This window comes from Carassius auratus, chromosome 40 (assembly GCF_003368295.1).
Source record: "Carassius auratus strain Wakin chromosome 40, ASM336829v1, whole genome shotgun sequence".
Classification (NCBI taxonomy): Eukaryota; Metazoa; Chordata; class Actinopteri; order Cypriniformes; family Cyprinidae; genus Carassius; species Carassius auratus.
Genome location: NC_039282.1, coordinates 15,490,335 through 15,516,738, shown reverse-complemented (window position 1 = coordinate 15,516,738; position 26,404 = coordinate 15,490,335). Strand labels below are relative to the sequence as shown.

Below are 26,404 nucleotides of genomic sequence, written 5' to 3'. Positions count from 1 at the left end.
TACGGCGGATACGGAGGAAGATAGTAACGTAATGCTTTACGATATTGATATAATAATTATGGGAAACAAAACAGCACTGACAGACTCTTTTTGAGGCAAGCAACAATAATTTTGAACATTAAAGGTACAATTCATCCAAAAATGTAACTTCTGTTATCATTTACTCATCCCTCAAGTTGTTCCAAACCTCTGTGAGTTTCTTTCTTCTGTTTAAGACATAATAAGATATTTTAAAGAATGTTTGTAACCAAATAGTTTCCGGTAGCCATTGACTTCCATAGTATTTTTTTCATACTGTTGAGGTCAATGGCTACCACCAACTGATGGGTTACCAACATTTTGGGGGGAACTATCCCTTTAAAACATTTCTTCTGTCACTAGTTTCTGTTTTCATCATGCTGTGCTAGTTAGTCCCGCCCACAAATCTCATTGGTCCAAAACCCTATTCCATATTATTGTTTATTAATTGAGATATACAGAATAAACAAAATATATTTCAAAGATTTACTTTTCAAATGTCTATTTCAAATAAATGTCATTTCTATTCATAAAAAATAAAATAAAATAAAGAATGTTTCCACGAAAAAATATGAAGCAGCACAACATGATGAGAAATGTTAAAGAATGATATTAAAGCTGAAGCCTGTAATAATGAAAATAATTTTGCATCACAGGAATAAATTATATTTTAAAATATATTTAAATAGAAAACCCCTATTTTAAATCTTAATTATATTTCACAGTGTTACTGTTTTTAATGCATTTTTTTTATCAAAAAAAAAATGTCTTAAATGAATAAATGAAGCCTTGGTGAGCAGAAGAGACTTTCTTCAAAAAATTAAAAAATCTTACTGACCATGATTATTTTAATGGAAGAGTACATTGCAAACATTTTCAGGTACTAAAGCTCTATTTACAGTCAACTATGATTTTTGTTGACAATTTTGTTTAATTGCAATTTTAAACAGATTTTAAAAAACACTTTTATACTACATGTTTATATTTTATTTTATCATTATTTTATAACTTTTTTTATTGAGGAAAAAAGCACACCTCAACATCAAATATGTTCTGACTGGCTTCAGTTTTTAGATGATCTGACCCTAAACATGTAGGATTGTGGGTAACTCAGACCCAGACATGGTAAATAACCAATCACTAGCCTGCTCCAGAATGGTCTTCCTCTTCTTGGCGTCGGTGACAGCGGAGAGCTGCATGTCTCCCATCTTCTTCATCTTCTCATCCATGTCGATCTTCTGCTCCAGCTTTCGGATCTCGGCCCGCAGCAGACGCACCGTATCTTCACGGTGGTGTTGACGAGCGACGGCCGCGGCGCAGGCCGAGTGGATGGCCGTGATCCAGTTCTCAAGCTCAGTCTGGCTGCACGTCTGCAGAAAGTGGTCAAGGGTCAAAGGTTAAACAGCATATTAACACACTACTCTACTTTTTCAGGCAGTATGTAGTATGTATATCTTGCATGGTGAGAAAATTCCCTATATGCATGAAATACGTGGTATTTCAGTTGGTATACTATGGCATCCCACAATGCAATGCACTCAAATTGCATTTTTTTATGCTTGCTGATGGTAATGACTGAAAACCAGCTTGACCAATAGCGTGCAGGCATTGTACATAACTGACCAATCATGGCGTGTGAGAAGACGGGATCTACAGAAATCGTTCAAAGCAATGCAAATGCACGTACATGTAATGCATGAGGACTGTAGAGAGCACATCAACAGCAAAACAAAGCCAAAACACAGACATTTTAGGAAACTTGTAAATCCCAAACAGTGACAGTTATCTACTATAGCTGTGAGTTTTGATCAGTTCTGCTTAAAGTTAGCTAATTTGGATTCAAATTGCAAATTAAACATATTTATTGTTAATAAATAAATTAAAATGAAGTAGCACATCATGCATACTGTAAAAATGCATTACATTTATGCATTCAGCAGTCACTTTTTTTAGAAGCAAAACAAAAACAAAAGCAATTTGTCAAAGATCCACCAATAATCATAATATACAATGCCAGGTTTATTAGACAACTAGACTAGGAAAACATAGTATGCAATAACCACTTTACATGATGCAGTGTGCACTAAGTGTGCTACTACTGTGAACATATCAGTAAGTAAGACTTTATATAGTGTATGAAACTCAGTCTGTTACGTTATCTGTTCAGGATCAGTATATGAAGAAGGTTTTGCACTGGATGTTCAGTTACTGTACCTGAAAAAGAAAAGAGTCTCCGAGCGAGTTACTCAGGCAGAAGACAAAATCTTTTTTGGGGTGTTCTGGGACGGCCTGCACGATGCTGTTCTCGGCCCACACGGCATGTTTAGGGACACTGTTGTGATCGATGCCTGACCGGCCATCAGTCTCATAGAAAAACAGAGTGCACCCTGGGAGGACAAATTAGGACAAGACTCAGAAATTCAAAGTTAATCACGTGAGTTCAATTAAGGGGAACAGGAGAAGGATATCCAATAGATTGGAGTTATACAGCTTTATTGATTGAACTCTGCTCTCCAGTGGCCAAAGTAAGAAATGCAGCGCTGCTTTCTTAAACAGAACCCAATATAGTGCAGACACTTTAATGGATTGTTTTTGCAGCTTTTCGATACAGAGCTTTCTAACATGTCTTACACTGTCTGTATTCAGTTATGAGGAACTTATATATAGTATATACACTATGGTTTAGGGCAAGTAAGACTATTTGTGAAAGAAATACATTTTATTCAGCAAAAACACATTAAATTGTCAGTAAATCATTTTTTTTGTAGAGAAATGGGTAAGATAAAATAAATAAGGGAGATGTGTTTAGTCACTTAGAAGCTGAAAACATCAAATTTGTCGGGATATTTAACAAACAAGCGTGTCAGAGGTAATATGGTGAATGATGGGCGTTGATATTATAGCCTCCTCTTCTCTTACAAACCTTTTCAGAGGATGTTGTAAAACCTGTTTATGGTGGCAGGTAACCGCTCACACACACCTTTGAGGGACACCCAGTAGCTCTTCCACTTGCGGCGAGGGGCGAGCTCCACCTTCTTGTTCTTTTTATGCACCAGGAAGTTTTTGACGGCGAGGCGTCCGGCTTTGCGCACGGTTCCCTGCACGGCGGCCACGTTCAGCAGAGGGTCGGTGTGATAAGCCGAGCTCAGGGTCACGCTGCTCTGTTCGTCGCTGAACGCTGAGCTTCTCTCCTCGGGGACCTCCAGCGGACTCACGCTCTGCTCCAGCTCCTGACGGAAGTTCTCATAGACGCCCTGCTCGGACACACACAGGTCCAGGATATGTTTACATTACTCATTTGATGGAACGCTTACCCATTAATGTTGACACATTCATGCACTGATGTTGCATCTCTACTGAAACATATTATGAAACAGCAACCAGCAGTAATAAATAAATCCCACTGCCCACCTGTGTGCCATCTGAGGGTCCCGCTCCGGCCCCGCTGCTGCTCCCACTGTCGCTCCCGGCGAAGGCGCCCCCTGCTGACGTGGAGTAAGCGGAGAAAGACGCAGACATGGTCTTATAGCGTCGAGCGTGGTGCTGAGACGCCTCACTGTCCCCCGTCAGCCCATCGATACCGCTGTCCTCATAATCACTGCCATCTCCCGCCGTGACATCCTTAATACAAAACAAATACATTCAAAAATGATATTTATATTGATTCATTTACTATGCTTATTTGAGATGATGGGATCACTGATCTATATATGATCAATGGATGGGATAATGCTTTAATTTACACAGTCTTATAGGTATAAATTAAGATTAAATTAGAGTACTTTCTAGCCAAAAGAAACTGTGCAAGTGAACTGAACAACTGAGCATAAAAAATAGACATATATTTTTTCTGTTACATATATTTTTATTTGTATATGTTTTTGTAAATATATATATATATATATATATATATATATATATATATATATATATATATATATATATTAAAATGAATGAAAAGGTAATTTTTACTTTAAAAAAGTATATATATATTATTTATTTGTATTAAAAAAAAAAAAAAAAACATAAATTCTTTTTTTCAGGCCTTTTAATCCCACTTTTGAAATTTCCTTAAGTTTCCAGGTTTTTCAGGGCCGTGGAAACTCTCTCTCTCTCTCTCTCTCTCTCTCTATATATATATATATATATATATAAAGTATTAAATGACAACAAATAAATGCACATACTGTAAAATTATCAGATATAGGCCCAGATGGAATATGTGTAGTAATTTTGGAGTAAAATCAGTGAAAAAAAAAAAAAAAGAACCTGTAATGACTTCTGTGAAAACCAGATTGTATGAAAAGACATGTAACTCAATTTACTCCCAAACTTTTTTTTTTCTCTAATTGCTTAGCCTAGGACATTGGTTTTTGGTTTTAACATGACTTACTTTACCTAAAACTAAGCAACACAAATAATCCTAGTTCCTGGATGTTTTTTCTCAGCAACTAAACGTGACAGACTCAAAAGATAAACCCTTATAAACGCGTCTCTTCTCAAACACATCTTCAGTCCTCCTACCTGTTGGCCGGAGCGCATCATGTCTTCAGAAGCAGATGACAAGCGCTTGTGAAGTGAACATTTGACCAATGTTGACACAGGTCTGCCTGCGAGAGCACAGCGCTGTCTGAACTCTGTGTCAAGTTATAGCGCACGCAGTAAACCTGACTGTACAATACCACTCTGTACTGCTGCTGGGGAATGATGGGATATTACCCACCAAACCCACCATCTTTTGAGAGTCACATGACTGGACTGTGCGGCCCGGCATGCCATTCATCTTCACCGACGGCAGTGTCACACAGTGAATCTCTTTTTCTTTCTAGCTGGAGAAAATACCTACATGCAACTCAAAACACTCTCTTGCACACATGTATCTAAGAAATAAATATAGTGAAACATATCTAGAGCTCACTCGCTCTATTTTTGCTCCTCGTTCGCTCTCTCTCAATCGCGTTCCTGTCAGTTACAGCTCATTAGCATGACAAAAGAAGCGAGCTGTTCTCACACAAGTCTGACTCCAGGATCTGGATCATCCAGAAAAAACAGCCAACAACATATGGACAGCGTGACAGGCCCATAATGCACTATCACAGAGAATCACTGTGGTGGTCCTATGGTATAGTGATGTCAATGCTATGTACTTCAATATATCATGATTTTAACAAAGTACTTAAAAGTGTCCTTAAAATATAATACCTTGGTGCATGTTCAACTTTCCATGGTCGCATAATGCTATTAAAATATAATAAATACAATTATATTTTAGATTTTTTTTAATATATGTCTTTTTATTCTATCTACAAAATATATAATATGAATGCCATATAAATACCAAAATAAATGCAATCTTTTTGTTATATATTTTATCTATTAAGAAAATAATATAATATATAAATGTAATTATATTTTCATTATTATTTGATTTGTATATATATTTTATCAATAAAAAATATTATATAAACAAATTATATTATTTATCTTTAAAATCTGAATTTATATATATATATATATATATATATATATATATATATATATATATGTATATATATATATTTATCAACAAAAATACAAATAATATTATATTTTTATATTTTATTTAATCTATAAGAAAAATATTAAATATAAATACTATTATTTTTAAGCATTTAAGTGTTGACATTTTTATATTTTACCTATAAAAAATGAATGCCATATAAATACCAAAATAAATGCCATTTTTATCTTTTTGTTTTATATTTTATCTAAGAAAATAATATAATAATATATAAATGTAATTATATTTTCATTATTATTTGATTTGTATATATATTTAAATATAAATACTATTATTTTTAAGCATTCAAGTGTTGACATTTTTATATTTTACCAATAAAAAATATATTAACATTATATTTTCGTTAGTTTACACCAACAATTGAGCTTCTAGTGTATTTATAATGCTGTCCAATGGGAACAACAGTGGAGTCTGTGTGAACACGCACACAAATGAGTCATTCATATGTACAGTCTCTCTACATGAGGAGATTCAGAGGATTCTGGGAGATTAACCGCAGTCAACGTTCACTGCAAGACTTAAATTCCCCGGTGTAAACCTACACTAACACAACATTACACTCAGATTATTACTGCACACCTACACACTGCCACGCAGTGACTCCAATCATTCAGACAAAGCCACTCACTTTCAATGAGAAGCTGATCTGAAACAGCACGAGTCTCTTCAAACTTGACCATTGATAGAATGATTACATTTAGCACTCTTGGGCAAATATGATCATATTTATATATATAAAAAATATGATATGTATATTTTATAGAGTAAATATAAAAACTAGTTATAAAAAATATAATAGCATTTCTATTTAATACTTTTTAGATTAAATATACATAAAAAATAAATAAAACAATATAATGCTATTTATAAATGTTGCAAAATATAATCAGCATTTATTTGGCTTTTAATACTGGAGTAGTGACCAATAAGATTTCACTGTGGGCGGGGCTACCCAATCAAAACTCACCTGTATGGTTTGTGCCCGCCTCCCTTGCATAGCTCCTTGCTGATTGGTCGGTCCCTCTGACAGACAGTGAGACCGGCGGCAGGGCAGAGTATACGCGCCGTATGCGGCTCCGTCGTCTTCACAGGGCGAGATCATCTTATCCTCGTCACCTTCTCTGCTTGTGGCGCCGCCCTTGTGCCATTTGGCGTAGCGTCCGTGCGTGGGCCTGCAGGCGGGGCTCTTGGGTCCGTAGAGCTCGTCTAAAGAACTGGCACGGTGTGACTCCAGCAGCTCCTGAGCGGACGACTGTAAACTGTTTTCACAGTCGTCCGGCGTGTCTCCGATCTCCTCCGTGCTGGTCAGGTGCTCCTGGCTCAGGTCAGATAAGGACACCTCTAGCGAATCCTCCCTACACATGTCCGCAGACTTAGAGCGCTTCTTTTTAAAGCTGGACGCCTCTTGGGAGTCCCGAGTGCACTGGACGAGTGTTGTGTCCTCCAGCGGCTCGGTCTCGTCCTGCGTGGCTTGTTTGGCGGTGGCGGTGGGCGACTGGGCCGGATGGTTGTGGAAGGACATGGGTCTGAGGTTCATGGCCACGCGGTCCACCCATATGGGGCTGCTGAAGTCGGGCAGCACGTCCGAGTCATTGAAGGGCTCCAGGCCGTGGTCGGCCAGCGACTGAGGGATGCTGGGAGTGCTGCTGGAGCGCGTGCTGGTCTCAGAGTTGCGATGCTCTGGTTTTCCAGACGGCGTTCGGCGGGAACAGTACGTCTGCTTGCTGGACAGGCGCAGCGAGCGGGACATGTGCTTACGGGAGATATGTCGCTGGCCATCTCCATAATAACCATGGCTGCCGCTATGACTTTCTGTGTTACCCATGGTTCAGAATCTGCAGCAGACAGATACACACACAGAGGTCATGCAACTAAATATAACTGACCCCATAAAGTGTTTTCCACTGCCTTATCATTTACATATTTATTTATTCTCCATGTCCACCATGTCACTAGCACTTAAGTCATACAGTTAACAAAAAGAATAATTAAAAACCAAAATTCTAAAATACTCAATGAAAGTTAAATATATATTGTACAGTAGAATCTGATTAAAGAAGAATGGCCCTTACATACTCGCTGAATTATTTTAGTGCATTTCGTGTAAGTGTAAGTTAAAAATAAATATTATAAGGTTTGTAAGTATTATTTTATAAAACAGTGCTTATGAATAAATGAGCATTTGAATTAAATAATTAAAACTTAAATATGTTATTATTAAATCTATTATTAATGTCAGTTGTTGACTGCATTTATGCTGCTGAAAAGTCGATATAAAAAAGCATTTATGCATAAACTAACTGTTTAAATATATTAATTATATATATATATATATATATATATATATATATATATATATATATATATAAATAAAAATATATAAAAATATTTATAGATTTAAAAATAACAATACATTTTAAAATCATTTATGCTAAATATTTTGTTTATATAAATATTTATTTAAGTGAACTCTAGTAGTATTTAAGTCAACTCCAGTAAGCAAGCCTCAGTTTATTACAACACATTTTCAAAAATAAAATAACATTTAATACAATTTTGTATTCTTGTTTTTTTTCACATATGCATTGGCCTAACACCAAGATTCGAGTCTGACAGGTACAGCAAATTACCTGCGGTGTGTCAATGACATCACAGTCATGGTAGATTTCCCTCTGCATACAGATCAGCTTCCAAAACCTGAAGAAAGAGAAGCCAAGAGAGTTATAAATGACTATTCAGAAGAATCCACACACAGCAGTTTTAGAGGCAGTACGATCGGACGAGCTGTTGCAGGATAAAATTAGACTAACCACAGAGAAATACGACAGAATTCGAACTGAAAGAGGGATCGAAGAGATTTGCTGCCGTGGTTGGAGACCACACATGTTCTGGCGCTCTGGACAGCTTCAACAAATGCAAGAAGACGGACTTCACTCAGAAGCGCCACATGAGAAGCTGTGCATGTGTGGTCGCAGATATATCAACCCGCGGTTACTGCTGCTTCCAATAAACGCGTGCATGAATGGAAATATATACACAATGAAATCCAAAAGAGCCATTTTTCATACGGTATGAGAGAGAGGTCGGTTAGCACACACTGTAGAGTTTACTAATGAATAGCATACGCACTAGCAAAATGATTCAATGACCCAAAACAAACACCAGTGGTCCATCACCAGTGGTCCTCTGCAGTGAATGGGTGCCGTCAGAATGAGAGTCCAAACAGCTGATAAAAACATCACAATAATCCATAGGTAATCCACACTTCTCCAGTCCATCAGTTCTCATCTGGAGAAGTGAAGAGCTGTGTTTGTACAAAGCAAATCCATTTTTAAGGCATTTATAACTTTAAATCATTGCATTTGGTTAAAATAGCCAGTCCTCGATCCATAATATTGCCTTCTCTAGTGAAAAAGCGGTCTCATCTGAATCAGGAGAGAAATCTGCACAGATCAAACACTGTTTACAAGTGAAAACAGTCCAATTTTTAGCAAATTGTAATGTTAGCGGCTAACAGGGGACTCTTTCAATTAAAAAAAAGAGTTATATTATGGATTATAAACTTTTGGAAGTTCAAAGTTTCAGAAATAACAGGTTAAAGTTAAAACATCTTGATGGATTTGTTTCTTACAAACACGCAGCATTTTGTTTCTCAAGACATTAATTGATGGACTGGAGTGCTGTGGATTATTGTGATGTTTTTAACAGCTGTTTGGACTCTCAATCTGACGGCACCCATTCACTGCAGAGGATCCACTGGTGAGCAAGTGATGCAACGCTACATTTCTCCAAATCTGTTCTGAAGAAGAAAGAAACCCTGCTTGGATGGTCTGAGGATTAGGAAGTTTTTGGTTTATTCAAAACATCTTATTCTGTAATGCATAGAAGAAAGAAAGTCATTCAGAATTGGATCAACATGAGCGTGTGCATCAGGATCAGCCTGGAGCTGTGTTAGATTCTCTCCTATTCAGAGCGGGATCTCTCTGTCTGTCTTGACTGATGCACTGGAGCAGATCTGGGGTCGGAGTGTAGCGGAGCTGCTAACTCAACCGCAAACAGCAGCGAAGCATCAGGACCGGGATACAGAGCACATGAAGGGAGACGTCTGAGCAAAGCAGAAACAAAACAGGATAACAAGTATTTGATTTGCATGTGTGTCTCATGTTTCTCATTTCTCTCACTCCTAGCCAGCCCTTATTAAATAACTGAACACTGCAAACAGAAAGTTTCATACTGTTTTCCAGTAATAATATCAATGGATCCATAAAACTAGACACCTATTTACCATTCTCACAGTCCCTATGTCTTGTTTGCACACTGACCTTTTGTGTGGCGAGACATTAAACGTGTCTGAATAATTCCACCCCGCTGCACAACGGCGCATAACTCCAGGAAACGCAAACACACAGAAATTCTCCTGTGTCTCTGTGGAAACCAGGCCAGCTCTTCACTGACGGAGCGGGGTCTACACACGCTAGCGTAAACCATCAGGATAACACCAAAATAGAAAGCACTCCAGCACAGGGCCAGCAACAGCCCCAAGTGCTCGATCAAAGTTCTCACACTACAGCAGCTAAGAGCAAGTGCTCATGGGTAAAAAAAAAACATGCGAGTTCAGAACATCAGCTCGATGTGTTCACAGGCTTCAGATTGTGTTTTAAAGAGCAGACACACATCATCTGACCCATGTATTTATAACCAAATGTGAAAAGGTTACAAAAAGATATTCCACCATCGTGAATCTACTTGGCTTGATGTTAAAAAAGAAAGACTCATAAGACTCATGCATAAGAAATACTACAATAAGACTAGATAGAACAATAGTTTTCCAGCTATATAACTCCCAGCTATAGTTTTCAAAACAAATGTAGGCGGATGTTTTTTTTCTATTACTCAACACCAGTAAGACTTACAGTGATTCTGAGGTTTGTTCTGTTTAGGAAGTGTCACCTTTTAAAAGAGTCCAGAAACATGCATATGCTCCAAATGGCTCAAGAACAGCCTGCAATTTACTTTGGGGATGCTGACTTTTTTAGCCGTTTTAGGAACATTTTACGGGAATGCTCAGGGGTTAATTTATTTCTTTATTTTAGTTTTAGTTCGTGATTTTAGTACTTCACCTTAAACTCATTTTAATTATTTGCCAAAGCAGCATTTTTTTTCTTAGGTTTTTTAAGTTTACATTTTGCATTTAATATATATATATAAATATAAATAAAATTTTAGCTTTGTGTCAATTACTGAAAGTTAAAGTGAACTAGATTAGCATTTCCTCAAGAAAAAACTTGTTTGCATGTGAGCAAAGAGTAGTTTTGTGCTTCTGAAGTTCGTTCTTTCAGGCTCGGGTGGGGTCTCCCCACCTGCTGTCCTCCTTCCATTCAGACCTTCCACCTTTTCAAGCCCGGGGCAAGGGATCATAAGCAGATGTCCCTGAGGAGGTGTTGGGACATGCCTGCACTAGGGGTGTGACGAGACACTTATCCCACAAGACGAAACGGCTTTTTAGGAAATCCTCAATGATGAAATATATAGGGAAAATTTGTCTTTTATTCAACTGAAAAACACAAAAATGCAAAAAAATGAAGGTGCATTTTGAAATCAAATCGTACTTCATGAAATTAAACATATATTTTAATAAACTTTATGTAGGTTTAAACAACATGTAAACACTGCAAAAGGTTTTAACACAAACTCAACTGACAGGCAAATATTTGCACAAAATTATAATTAGTGTAAATAAAAATAAATAATAACATAAATATCCCTTTAACGTGGAAGAGAAGCAGCCAGTTAAGGGATTTCCAATTTAATAAAATAAAATAAAATAAAATTATATATATATATATATATATATATATATATATATATATATATATATATATATATATATATATATATATATATTAGTTTATGCTTTTTGAAACGTTTATGTCGAGCCCTGATTAAAGCATTTATTAATATTTTAACTATTAAAGAAAAAAATCATTGCAGTTCGTTGAATCCTTTCTATATTTTTTGTTCGTTCTGAGCACAAATGCAGCAATAATTGCAAGAATAGATAGAGCTGATTTGGTGGTCTCTCAGGTTTTCTGTGTTGAGATTTTGAGTCGATCTGTCACTCGAGCGCATCCACTGAAAGACCTGTCAATCATTCATCACACCACAGTGACCTCCCTGCACAGTTCTGCCATAGGCACATACTTTAAAATCATAAGATGTTCTAATATTTCTGAACCTCATAACACTTGCTATGTGTTTTATGTTGCGTTGGGTGTCTCTTTCAGACAGATGGTAAATTTGTGCTGTTTTCATTAGTGCTGAATGCCCCTCACAGTGTTTCTCAATTACATGTTTCTACAGTTTCTAAATGAGGAAAACAGACACCAAAACAGCACTGCAATGGAAACATGATGGGTAATCCTGATTAAGAACGATAGAAAATTATAAAAATTCCCAAAGATTTAGTTTTTTGATTGTGATTCAAAATAGTCATGGGAAATTTGGAAATAACTTCAGAAGCTGATGACAGAGAAACTTGCTTGCCCAGTGTGATAGAAATATAATTGGCAGAGCTGAAACTGTGAATGTCCATTTGAATGTACACTCATATTGCTCTTTCTGTTTTCCAGATGCATTGTGGGTATTACCATCTCCAATTTCACACAGTCGATCACCCTTGGAGCATGTCACAAATACATCATGCCTTTCTTGGTACTTTAAGGGTTAGTTCACCCAAAAATAAAAGTTAAACCATAAATAACTCACCCTCGAGTCATCCCGGGTGTGTATTCCTTTCTTCTGTCGAACGAATACAGTCAGAGTTATATTACAATTGTCTTTGATCTTTCAAGCTGTTTAATGCCACTCAAAGGGGTGTTGCATGCATCAGTCCAAAAGAAGTTAAATAAAAAGCGTCCATATATAAAAACAAAGTGTCTCACACAGCTCCAGGGGGTGAACAAAGGCCTTCTATAGCGAATCGATGCGTTTTTGTAAGAAAAATATACATATTCAAAACATGATCACTGTTGTACACGAAAGCAGTTCTGGGCGGATGACCTATGGAGGTCGGATTTGCGCATCCATTTTATTTCTCTCTATGTAATGGAAGTCACTGGGAAACCTAACTTTCTTCTGTGGAATGTTTTGAAGAATGTTGGCAACCAAACAGTTTGGGCTCCAATTAACTTCCATTGTATGGACAAAAATTCAACAGAAGTCATTGGGAATCAAAAGTATTCGGTTACTAACATTCTTCAAAATGTCTTCTTTTATGATCCACAGAAGTATGAAAATTTGGGTTTCCTTTGACTTCAGTTGTATCACGGGTGTCCAAAGTCCAAATATGTTCTGTGGTGGAATATCAAACGGACCACAGCACTATTAAAATATATGTGGCCCACCAAGCATAATTTACAAATGCAGTTTCACAATATCAACACAAGGTGACAGCGCTAGATTTTAGGCCAGATGTAGCGATAAAACATGAGTAACCTGAATTTGATAACTCGTATGCGCCAACATTTTCTATAGTGCACAAGAATTCCTGAACGCACTAAAATGGAACAGAGCTAAGAACGTTAATAGACTAAATACCGCAAAGCCATTCTATATTATGGAAATGGAAATATTTGGTTACCAACATTCTTCAATACATATATATATATATAAAGGTAGATTATCCTTTTAACTAGGTCCACCAGAATAGTCAGACATGCAAGATCATCTCCGGAGGTGATCCATTTAGTTTAATTTCTTGCTGTTAATCCATTTTAAATTTAGTTGCTGTCTTGTATAATACAAAATGCTAGTCATCGTAGTACATTGATAAAGTGCTGTGAATTAATTACCAAGCATAAACATCACAAATGGGCCCTCGCTGGTTTTCTTGTCAGGAAATGTTCCTTCTTTTCCACCCTGCAGCTGCTGATGAATTTTGGGTTTTGTTTCCAGCAGCTTCTGATCATTCCCAAGCTCCCACACTGAGAAACGCACGTCAGGTTGAGCTTTGGGGCAAAAAGTGCTGTTTAACTCCTTCACATCCCTGAAGCTGATCGTCTTGACTTTTTTAGCCTGTGGTGGGCAGCTCTCAGACCGCTCTTCTCATGTCTCGACAGGTCATGGTATGTGCGTTCAGGGGACTCTTAATAACAAAGGACTGCAAAATGCACCTTTCACATTTTTTGTTTCTGGATGGGGGATCGCGTGATGGAGCCCCTGGGTGTGTTTGTTTGCACACCTCCATGAATGGGGATTTGGGATGACAGGATGTTTACGGCTGTCGGTTATTTGCCTGACGTCACCGCTGGATTTGATAAACAACTCTGTCACTGCCAGGGATCATATCAGCTAAAGCAGGCCTTTATTCACTGAGAGGATATTCTCACCGACGTTCATCTCAATAACACATAGAAACTGATCAAACAAACACGCTTTGAATTTAATTAAGTGTGCTTTGGTTTGAGTTTGCTGCTCTCTTTAACCTTGTTTGGTGGCATATAAATGAGAAGACCAGTAATGAGCCTGAGGCCAGTTCAAAAGGTTTATATTTTATGAAACTGTAATGCTGTTTGCTCATGTTAAAGTTACCAACACAATGCATGGCTATCTTTGACCGGCTTGTGTGAGGTAACCAGTAAAATAAAAGTCAAAACACAATACAGCCACACTGCTTTTAATTAGAAGGCAATGGCCAAACAATTTTCAAGTCGGTGCATGTAACCATGCACCTTCACTCAAATGTGTTCATGATCATTTAGGACAGCTTTGAAGAAATGCAAGTTTGCCGTTAACCCTTATATAAGTTACCGTATTTTTCCGCACTATAAGTCGCACCTGAGTAAGTCGCATCAGTCCAAAAATACGTCATGATGAGGAAAAAAAACATATATAAGTCACACTGGACTACAAGTCGCATTTATTTAGAACTAAGAACCAAGAGAAAACATTACCGTCTCCAGCCGTGAGAGGGCGCTCTATGTCTTCAGTGGTAGCACCCTCTCGTGGCTGGAGATGGTAATGTTTTCTTTTGGTTCATGTCTCTTAGTTCATTTCTCTTGGATCATATCAAATTAATTTTGATAAATAAGTCGCACCTGACTATAAGTCGCAGGACCAGCCAAACTTTAAAAAAAAATGCGACTATTGTCCGGAACATATGGTATTTAAGCTATTTAAACCTAAAAAAAAAGTTAAATTTTTTCCAAATATTTTTGGTTATATTTTGCATCATTGCATGTCAAAAATAATTGACTTTGTTATGCAAGCACAAAATGTGAAACTGCAGTCTTATTCACAGGCTGTTTATAGCATGTTTATAAATATTTGTACGATATTATATATTTATCTACTTTTACTTAACTGATAATAAAAATCTAGTTTACTTTGACTTTACTTTTACTAAAGCAAATCCGAAGAACACTGAAAAATAATTTGTAGTCATTTAAAATGACTGAAATCTGAAATTAAATACAAATATTAGATGAAAACTAAAACAAAATAAGAATAAATTAAAACTAAAAATAATTTCTGAAAACAAAAACATACAATTTAAAAGAATGAAAATATACTAATCTGATCTACTTGGAGGTTCAGTCAACAAGTCTGCGCTGTTTACTTGTGCCTTTAAGAAGCAAACAAAAGAAAATAAAGTTCTCAAGCCCAGGGGAAGAGGAGGTCACATGACTGACCTTTAAGACAATCTGCATGTGAAAACACCACTGTCTATTAGGATTAGCAATAATTATTGTAAAGACTAAATGGCTCTGTGCTACATGTTTACACATGAAATGGGATACTGCGTGATGCTTTTAACTCGGCAGAGACTAAAGCCAAAAGGGGAGGAGAAGCTACTTGGGATGGCATCACCATGATAGTTTAATATTTTCAGTATTACATTTTGTTACTAAATCATTATTTACAAATATAGTGGTGAAACTAAACACCGACAACAAATATGTTTTTGAGTTTTGACAAAGTTTCAGTGGACCCCACAAAACTGGAGTAAATTTACCTATAAGCAACTGGGTCAACGTCATTTACAAATGCAAACTTCTCTGCAGTTTGTGTCAGTTCAGATGTTTTCTTGTTTCTGGAGAGCATGTGAAGCATAAATACACCTCTGGAGAGCCGCGAGATGAGCACGTCTGCAGCGGTTCACGCCAGACTGAACATGTCAAGCATAAACAAGGCTTTACAATGGCTCGATTTGGTACAATGGTTCAAAGTGTTCACGCTTGCTTCAGGAAACAATGTTAACAATCTGCAGTGCATTAAAAAAAAAATTAAAGACATGACGGATTGTGTAGAAGTTTCTGCGAGTTCACTACAGTGTTTATAATGGCTGTTTGATTTAACACATTCATTTGCTGTCATTATAGTGGAAAAAATAGCACATTAAATGATTAACGCATTTAATGCATGTTGTGGTCACATTATTGTCTCAGCTTCACTCACGGAAATTGTTCCATGGTAGGGCTGTGCGATTAATCGAAATCGAATCGAAATCGCGATATTAAGCTGTTCCAGTGCTTGATTGTCAGCGAATCTGGCAGTGTGGATGAGGCTCGACGAACATGTGCAACCTTCGTCAGCTCGCGCCTGGCTCCGCGTTTAAAACGATTGTAAATTCAGTCTAACTGCTTGCTAATTTCACTTGGATGAAATGAAACATTCAGCACATTTTAGACTTGTTCTTAAAATTCCAAATACAGTGTAACATATGTAATACTTTAATAATTGACTAAATAAATACAGTTCTTAATTTACAAAAGTAAACAAATCATTCCAGTGAAATTCAGTAATTAAATTAATTCTGTAAAAGTAGTTATACCATTATAATCTTGTCTGCTGAAAAAAAGAATCATAATAAAATTATATATCCCATACTCAGAATCCGTGCTCTGCTTTTAACCCATCCAAAGTGTGCACACACACAGCAGTGAACACACACACACACTGTGAGCAGCCATTTATGCTGCGGCGCCCAGGGAGCAGTTGGGGGTTCAGTGCCTTGTTTAAGGGCACCTCAGTCGTGGTATTGAGGGTGGAGAGAGCACTGTACATGCACTCCCCCCACCTACAAATCCTGCAGGCCCGAGACTCGAACGCACAACCCTTCAATTGCAAGTCTGACTCTCTAACCATTAGGCCATGACTCCCTAATGAATTTTGTAATGGTTTAATGGAAACTGTAAGAATTATTATTTTTTCAGCAGGGTAATGATACTGTGCTGCACATTATTGACAATATTGAGCTGAAGCTTAACTTTGCAAATTTAAAATCGCTAATCAAATCGCAATTGCAATATCTATCAAAAAAAAATCGCAATTAGATATTTTCACCATATTGCACAGCCCTATTCCAAAGGCACGGGTTTTTCGTTACTGAATGAATCCATGACTGGAGTGAGCCAATGATTCAGTTACCCATTCATAAAGACACAGCTGTTGAACGAGTCATCAACAGTGACTTGCTGCCACCTACTGGCGGTTATACTTTTTAAAAAAAATTTATACCATTTTTTAAAATCCATTAATTGCCATTTAAAGCCCATTTGTGCCATAGCAATATTTATGCAATTCTAATTGCACTGTGAATGCAATGCCACCTGTGCAAACATACATGCCACTTCATACTCAGCTTCTAAAAACAATAAAATAGCCACATTAAAGGTTAAATCCAAATAATTCTCTCTAAAGCTACGATTTTGTCACTTCTATTCGATGCTTTTCTCATTTAACACATTAATGACTATGAAATATGTTTTGAGGGTAATTTCTCAGCCCAGATTAATGTGTGAATTAATTTTTTAATCTAATTAATTACATGACATGCCATTTAATTAAAAAAATTAATCAGCACATCATGTAATTGATTAGATTAATACATTATAATCCCTCGACAGTCCTAGTTTTTGCATTTTAATTCTTTAAATTTTCTTTCATCTCATACAAAAAAATTATTGCAATAATAGAAATTTTTTTTTGCAAATATAGAAAGCAAACACACTAAATCCAAACCAACTAATGATAATCAGCACTTTCTCAAACACACATCTTAGGTCAGACCAAGAAACTTTTGGAGCTCACTAGCTCAGAGGAGTATTTTCTGAAGGACAAGCGATGGCATGTGTTCCTCTGATTTCCTGAGCCCCGTGTGATACACCGAGAACAGATTAACCAAATCCAGTTTCCAGAAAACCATTATCTGAGTTTTCCCCCTGTGGAAGTCTCTGCTGAACCCTGGGGTCTCTCCTCCCACCCCTCGTCCCCGCGCCGTGCACCCGAGCATAACGAGACGGGATTCAGACACACATGACTACACTAAGCTGCGTTGAAATGAGTTTACTTGCTCCGAGCTCCGATCACAGGCCTTTAATTTCCATCCGGCTCCAGTACAATAACGCCTCTGTTTCCCTCTCCCCGCCACGATGAAGCTGGAAGATGAAGAACAAACTAAGCGTGTGCACAAGTCTGTCGACCTAAACCACCTGTCTAGGGTTTGCCATCATAGACAACCACTTTAAAACAGCTGCCTTCAACCCTAGAGATAATAACCCTTCAATTAAATCACTCATCAAAACGCAGGGTATGAACAGGTATGAATGGTGTTTTTGATGCATTCTGGGTAAATGGAATTATAGGCCACAGGAGTGAGACAAAAAAACTTACCTAGACAGCATTTCTAAGGCATTTTAAGTAATTATGCATCAACATAAAAAGATATAACCAGATCATCATATGCATGCTTTGTGGAAAAGGAAAGCCCATAATGCAGTGCACAGGGAAAACAAAAACATCCCAAATAATATAGGAGTAAGAGAAATGTTTATAAATATACATATTTTATTCAGTCGTGCAGAGTATTGATATAAAAGCTCAATAATAATTTAATTTCAATTTCTTTATTAAAATAAATAATAAAATAATAAATAAATAAATAAATATATTTATTAAATAAAAATATAAATGATAAACTCTTGGAATTATTTTTTGTCAAGTCTCTAGTGTTGATAACTAATAAGATATTTCATTTTTGTATTAGAATAAAAAATAATACATTTATAAATAAATACATAAAATATTACATCAAATTATAAGTATTAAAATATTTAAGAAAATCTACTGGAAGTCTCTAGTGTAGTTAAACAATACAGTGACTAATAATTTAATTTTATATTTCTATTCATATTAAAAACCATTTATATAATACAATTATGAAAATATAAAAAATAACATAACCCTATTGGAACACATCTCTAGTGTAGTTGCAAAAAAAAAAATTATAAAATAATTTCAAATTGCTCTTTATAATAATACATTTTCAAAAATATAAAAATATTAAATAATTTATATATCGGAATAAACTGTAATATATACCTTTTATATTTCTATTTATATTAAAATAATACATTTATAGAAAACTATGTGTAAAATTAGAACCAAACGTAGTCAAGTCTCTATTTGTGCAACAGGCTTTGGAAATCAGTCTCTTACAGTATGAGGTTTCATTTACATTAAGATGCTGCCTGTGTAGACCATAAAGCAGCTATCTGGGTTATGAAACAGAGCAAGCCCAGAGCATCTTGACGTGAAAGCGGAGAGGCGAACAGATAAAAGGGATTCCCGTCTTTAAACACTACTATCACTCAGCTGCTAGTATGAACACATCACTCGCTCCTGTTGACAGGGAACTATTCCAGGTATGCCCTGGAAGTCATAAAACTCTGAAGGATCTGTTTGGAAAACAATGCATAAGTGCATAACATGATACTATCTCATGCTTACGATGGTTCTGAATCCCTCTAAACCCCCCAAAACCAATCCAGGAGAGTTCATTAACAACGCTGAGTACAGGAGACGCAACCCAGCGGCAATGACCACATCAAAGCACAATGAAAGTGATCTGTATCTATGAAAACCACGTTCTAGCCTCATTTTTTATTATCAAAGTCAGCGTGTCCCCCGAGTAAAGAAGGAAACTATTTCAATCAATTATTTTCAAAAGCTTGGGTCTGTATTAAACCTGTTTAGTTCTACACTTGTGCACCTTTCTTGGCTTGAATGCTGGTTCCTGTATGAAGATTATAAAGACTGAACTGCACTACGGTCAAAACAAAATATTACTTCCTTAAAACTGATATTGTTTCTATTTATTTATTTAGAAATTAGTCCATTAAGGGCAAGTATTTGCCCCTGGAATTGTTATTTAGGGCCATTTTTACCTTCAGAAGTGCTTACTGAATAACAGCACACTAATTATTTTACTTCGACTGAATCAATTAACTGACAGGACTCTTGAATTTGAACAATTATGGCTTAAATGTGACCCTGGAGCACAAACCAGTCTTAAGTCTCTTGGCTATATTTTTAGCAATAGCCAAAAAAACTTTGTATGGGTCAAAAAAAAAATGTAATTCCAAAAATCATTAGGATATTAAGTAAAGATCATGTTACATGAAGATATTTTGTCAGTTTCCTACCGTAAATATATCAAAACTTAATTTTTTATTAGTAATATGCATTGCGAAGAATTCATTTGGACAACTTTAAAGGTCATTTCTGCCAAATACTGTCCGATCCTTATAAACCATACAACAATGGAAAGCTTATTTATTTATTCAGCTTTCAGATGATGTTAACATCTCATTTTAGAAAAATGTACACTTAAGACACTTAAGGTTTTGTGGTCCAGGGTCACAAATATACAATCAAATCAACACGAAAAGTAGCTTATAGCATTACATACAACACTTCATGAGAGATTCCCATTGCGAAACCATTGGGGCATATTGTCACAAACATTTATTGTTTTCAGTGACTGTGAATCTAAACTTCTGATCATCAACAGTAAAACTGTCTCTCAGAAATATAATTTTGGTAATAAAGCCTATAAACTAGTTTTTTAAAAAAAGTGTGACTAGCCAAGGTTATCTTAAAATGTTAAACAACAAGAATTGGCCATAGAGATTCTGTTGTGATTCTATTGGGGCATGTTGTCACAAAGGGTCAATGTGTTTTTAATAAACTGTGAATTTAAACTCCTAATCTATATGATTTTTTAAAATAAGTGGAGAAACTAAGTAAAAAAGTGTAACTAGGCCCGATCTCCTGTGAAATGATCTGTATGAAAGGTTAGACAAGAATAACTAGCTTAAAGGACCTTTTTGTGATTGGGGCATGTTGTCACAAAGGATGAGTGTGTTTTCAGTGAAGTGTGGATCTAAACTAAATTTCTCAGTGTCTGATCAAATAAACCAGAAACTAGGGAAAAAGTGCGACAACTAACCCCAGCAAGAATTTGCTATAGGGACCTTTTTTCCACCATATTTTGGTAACTTTTGGCCCAGATATGACCTGTGTTTCAGATCAGCTCTAATATGATGCAATGCACTTCACATCTGCGTCCTCCAGCACTGATCTCCTGTCCTGCAGATGGCTGATTCATTTCCATCTGTACACCAGCAGATGAGAGATTCCTTCTGTCTTTCCTTTTCTCAGGCCATTCAGAGAGAATTAATTCAGCTCATCTGAAGTCCTTCCCACCAGGACATGCTCAGAAGGGGATTCTCCTTGACCCTGACCGTCTCACACATTTGCAATTCATCATCTTCCTCACACGGCTACACAATAGCACCAGCACACTATGTCATTGTAAGGACACACGCATGGACTGTTTACAGCGTCTGAAACCTGCAAGAAAGCCTGTGTTTGCGTGCTGATGTTCTGTCATTAACCACCAGTTCAATTAGTATTTACAAGACCACGGTTGGAAGACAATAACAATGCTTTAAATGAGCTTTGCTCTTTAAGGATGTATCTTTTTGATATGCAACAGGCAATTGGAAAAGCAGCTATATTAAGACACGCAACTATGCTTGCGGCAAAACTTATTTTGCAAACCACAGTCCAACTGTCACACATGCAAAGTCATATCCCCAGCCAAACAAATCCTATAGGAATTTTTGCCTTCAACTGAATCCTAATGGGAATTCCAACACACAATTCCAGCAAACAACAAGTAGATCTTAAGAACAGATAGTTCACAATAGGACTTTTTGGTTCCCAGTGGGATCAAATGTCCATGTAGAACATTGCAAGCAAATCTTTCAGGGTTTTTAAAAACTCCTGCAGCTTTCTTTAAACTCTAGTTAAAACATTATTCCAACAAAAAACAGGAAAAGTTCCTGTAAGGACTACTTCAAATCCAAAAGACCTCAACAGGGCTCAACAGAGGCTTTTCCAAAAAAGATGTTTTGCATTTAAAGAGGATAATTTCTATCCAATAATAACTTAAAATTACAAAAAAAATATTTTTTATATATGTGTATACTTGTACATAAAAAACGTCTCTGATATTTACACGTTGTGGAAATAAAATAAATAAATAATTGTTAATAAATAAAATCAAAGGAAATAATTTTTGCTTTATCTAAAAGAATATTATGCAATTCTTACGATTACGATTTCTTAAGATTGATCGCAAATAATGAATGAAATTCCAACAGGAATATCTTGACTAAAGATATATCAGTCATGTGAAATCTTAATAAGAACAATTCTAAAGCAGGGAAGTCTAAACTTATGAAAACACTGAGATACAAACACTAGATAGTGACCAACGTACTTTTCACCTCCACAAAAAGTCTGTAAGACCAGTGTAAAATACCCAACAGTAAACATGTAAATATGGAATGGTTATTAATGATTTGCAGATGCAAAAACCCTTGTGTACCTGTCAATAAGCTTCTTTGAGTGTTCAAGTAGAGCCAGTCAGAGAAAGACAGACGAAGACACGTACAGGACTGAGCTGTTCAGATGTGAGGAATCCGTTTAATCTGCTTTCTCTGCCTCTCGACAGATATCCAGAGTCTTTAAAGCCGTGAAACTGCAGCGTGTCTTCTCCTGAAAATTATCAACGTAAACCCAAAGCCTGCCGCCACACCTCAACAACCGCACAAACGTCTTCCCTTCCCAGGGGGCGATCCTGTGACCCAATGACACGCGTTTTTTCTAAAAATCTCATGTTTCCTGCATCGCCGTCCACATTCTGTCTCCAACTCATTCTGACTCCCACGTGAACTGGACGGGAACTGAAACAGCTTGAGATGGGGGCTGTGTCTATTCAGCGACCCCCCCCCACTCTTCCCCTTCCCCCTTTCCTTTAGTCTTGGAATGACTGAGATTGGGAGCAGGAATGCATGTGGTTCTGCTCCTTTTGGTCCGTCTGAACGGCTCTGCTGTGACCCTGCGGAGAGCACCACATTTACACAAGAATTCAAACCCGCCTCTCACAAATACAGACTCCGCCCACTTATCACACCTTTCCCGCAGAGCTCCGCCCACCTCAGGGCAAATTCTCCCGCTGAGATAAAGTATGCAAAATAAAGAGCGCACCCCAGAAAGAAAACATGTCTAAGGCAAATTTAATCACCAAATCAAAAGAAAACTATTAATTATATTTTTATAAGCTTATTGTATGAACGGTGCTTTTTTTCCAATTGGAATATTATATTTATGAAAATTAAACAAGTCTCCTTCCTGTTCTTATTATCATCATGTGTCTGGAGATTTTTCCCCCATTATTCTCAATAGATTTGTGTATTACCAAAATACATTTTTATTATTACTATTTGAATCAATATAATTTAAAGGTTAAATAAATACAGCAAAAAAAAATCTACCATGATACAGAAATAATTAGATTTTTTTTTTTTTGCTTTCATATAAAAGTAATGAAAATGACTTTTTTATTGCATTATGGTAATGAGAATATGAAGGAAAGTCTGTGCTTTACTGTCATTAAAATAATGTCATAATGCAATACATTTCATCATGCAAAATATAATCCTGATTTTTTTCTTTCAATTTTAGGGGAATTTATGACATTGTCATCAAAATAACGTCACAATGCAGTAAAGCTATAAATAGGTTCCATTTCATTATGCAAAATATAAGTTTGCATTATTTCTTTTGATTTTGAAGTAAAAATATGAACCAGGCATGTTCTAAAAGGGTTTTTCAATATTCACCCATCACAACCTCCCGTTACATGACGTCTACAAATACATCTATCATACGCCATAATTCCAGCTAGAAGAGGGTAAACCTTAAATACTTGGACAGAACAGCATGCATATGTGTCTGTGGAGATAGAGGTGTGATTGGTGGGAAGGCAGCAGCGTTGTTGTCATAGCACCAGAGCTGTAGGAGGAGAGAGACACAGACGTCAATGATGACGACCTGAGCTGAATTCATTTTCAGCACACACACACACACACACACACACACACACACACACACACACACACCTTGTGTAGGTATTCTGGGACGCCAGGCAGTGGCCACAGTGTTTAGGAGCAGGAAGCTGTTCCATCACTCTGATCATGTGATCTGCGCGCTGCTTTGCATACAGCAGCACAGACGCCCGGGGCCAGATTGAGAGCGGTGTGGGCTGTCTGATATAACCCAGAGACAGAACTGGACTGTACGCAGCTCAGAAGCACAACCTCCCGTCTAGACGATTGTGATTAAACTGTCTAAAATAAGAACCTCTGCACTGTTGTTAGTCTGATGCTGTATAAAAGTGACTAACTTTGCCAGCCAAGGTAATGACCCCTAATCTGTACAAACTCCACAGCTGGATACTTTCTCCCAAACACAACACAGAGCCAGAGAAACAGAGAGTGAGACAGAAGGATGAGAGAAAGAAATGTCTTGTGTATCCCTACTGTAATGTAATTAAAACATATATGTGACCCTGGAGCACAAAAGCAGTCTTAAGTCTCTCTGGTATATCTGTAGCAATATCGCATGCATGGGTCAAAATTATTTTTTATGCCAAAAATCATTAGGATATTAAGTAAAGATCATGTTCCATTAAAGTGTTTTGTACATTTCCTACCGTAAATACATCAAAACTTATTTTTTGATTAGTAATATGCATTGCTAAAAATTCATTTGGACAACTTTAAAGGTGATTTTCTCAGCCAAATAGTGTCCGATCCTAATAAACCATAAATCAATGAAAATATTATTTATCCAGCTTTCAGATGGTGTATAAATCTCAATGTAGAAAAAAATTTACATTTAAGACCTAAGTTCACCTATAAAATCATATTTTATTGACTAAATATTTAATATTTAATAAAAATAAGAATACATACTAATAATCCCATAATAATTATCCCAATAATTCCATTAAATTGCTTAAGAACACACACACAAAAAATCCCAACAATCCCATAATTAATAATAAATATAAACAAATAAAAATAAATAATACAAATCTTAATAATCCCATAATAAGAAGAAATCAACAAATTTTTAGTAACACCACAATTAATATTAAAATAAAAACTCCATAGCTGAATACGTTCTCTTAAATGAAACAGAAAGAGAAACAGGAGGAAGAAAGAAAAATGCTGTTTTATGAACCCTTACTGTAATTTAAAATCAATATGAACTCATATTTTATTTTCTAATAATTTATACTCAATAAGATTTTTATATGAATATGAACAATTCCCTAAATATTAAAAGTAAAAATAAAAATAAATAAAAAATGTTATAAATTAAATAAAGTGTAAACACCGTAATGATTCAATAATATTAATAAAGATTTTTTTTAATCTTAAAAATTGCATAATTAATATATGAACAATTAAAAAATACATTTAAAATTGTAATTTCATAATAATTAGCTAACTTTCTTTCACCCAACTTGTAGCTTTCAAACTATTTGCAAATTAGACCATATGCAAAAAAGGACCCATAATATTCATAGCACACTTTTCTTGATGGATAAAAGAATTCCTGCCCGACGTTGTTTCCAATTATTCAGCTTCATTTGACGTATTGTGAAAGTTAATGATGATGTGTGCAGAAGTGACACACATCAGCTTTAACAAGACGAGCCGGTGTTGTTTCTGTGAGGAGAGACAGACGTGACATGACAGTCTCTCGGGAGAAAAAGATCCACGTCTGCTCCGAGTCCGCACGATAAACTATCAGAACCATCGTGGAAACCTCTCATATATCTGTATCAAATGATTCATTAGGGTATGAGCTCATTATAAACCAGTTTAGTATTCATGACGCTTCAGATCCTCAGGACATTTTAATATGGTAATGTATGTGAAATAATTTTTTCGTATCAGAATTGGAAATGACCTCTGTGACCTCAATTCCAGACAGAAAGTCCTGAAGGAGACATTCTTCTCAACGATACAGTCACACCAAAACTGAAGTGATTAGAAAAGCCAGAGACATAAATAATAAAACGATATTTGACACTTTACATAACTCATACACACAGTGATAAACAACAGCTCCCAGGAACACCAAATCTGGTTAGTTAATCGTGCCATTCAGCAGTCAAATATTTCTGATATTAATGGCATCAATCCATGACAACACTTTAAAATGAACTGCTTATTTCTCAAACTAATATTTCATACAGAGCTACACTAGCATTTGGGGTCAGGAATGTTTGTTTGTTTGTTTAAAGAAAAGTAATTAATACTTTTATTCAGCAATATGCATTAAATTGATCAAAAATAATAGTAGAGATGTATATATTACTACAAAATATTTATTAGATAATAAATACATAAATGTTTGCTTTTTGTGCACAAGTGTTTTTCAACATTAATAACAATCTGAAATGTTTATTGAGCAGCAAATCAGTAAATTAAAATGATTTCTTAAGGATCATGTGACACTGAAGACTGCAGTAATGATAATAAATAAAAATAAATAAATACATGCAGCCCTGGTAAGCATTAAAAACTCCTTACCCCTGCACACTCCTTACAAGTCAACTAA

General features: G+C 36.1%; 1 protein-coding gene across 3 annotated transcripts in view; it reads right to left on the bottom strand.

The window, feature by feature from the left end:
• Positions 1-26,404, bottom strand: part of LOC113058683 (T-lymphoma invasion and metastasis-inducing protein 1-like) — a 68,620-nt gene that overhangs the window by 30,068 nt on the left and 12,148 nt on the right. The window contains exons 1-8 of one of the 3 annotated variants that reach the window (XM_026226824.1): positions 22,314-22,520; positions 17,928-18,015; positions 8,209-8,275; positions 6,546-7,413; positions 3,430-3,639; positions 2,999-3,272; positions 2,233-2,405; positions 1,164-1,388 (exon numbers count right to left, since the gene is read on the bottom strand). In XM_026226824.1, the coding sequence (XP_026082609.1) occupies positions 1,164-1,388; positions 2,233-2,405; positions 2,999-3,272; positions 3,430-3,639; positions 6,546-7,403 (1,740 nt within the window). In that variant the 5' untranslated portion in view covers positions 7,404-7,413; positions 8,209-8,275; positions 17,928-18,015; positions 22,314-22,520. Of the gene's footprint in view, positions 1-1,163; positions 1,389-2,232; positions 2,406-2,998; positions 3,273-3,429; positions 3,640-6,545; positions 7,414-8,208; positions 8,276-17,927; positions 18,016-22,313; positions 22,521-26,404 lie in introns of those variants that run through there. The other 2 variants (XM_026226822.1, XM_026226823.1) reach the window with 2 other exon arrangements.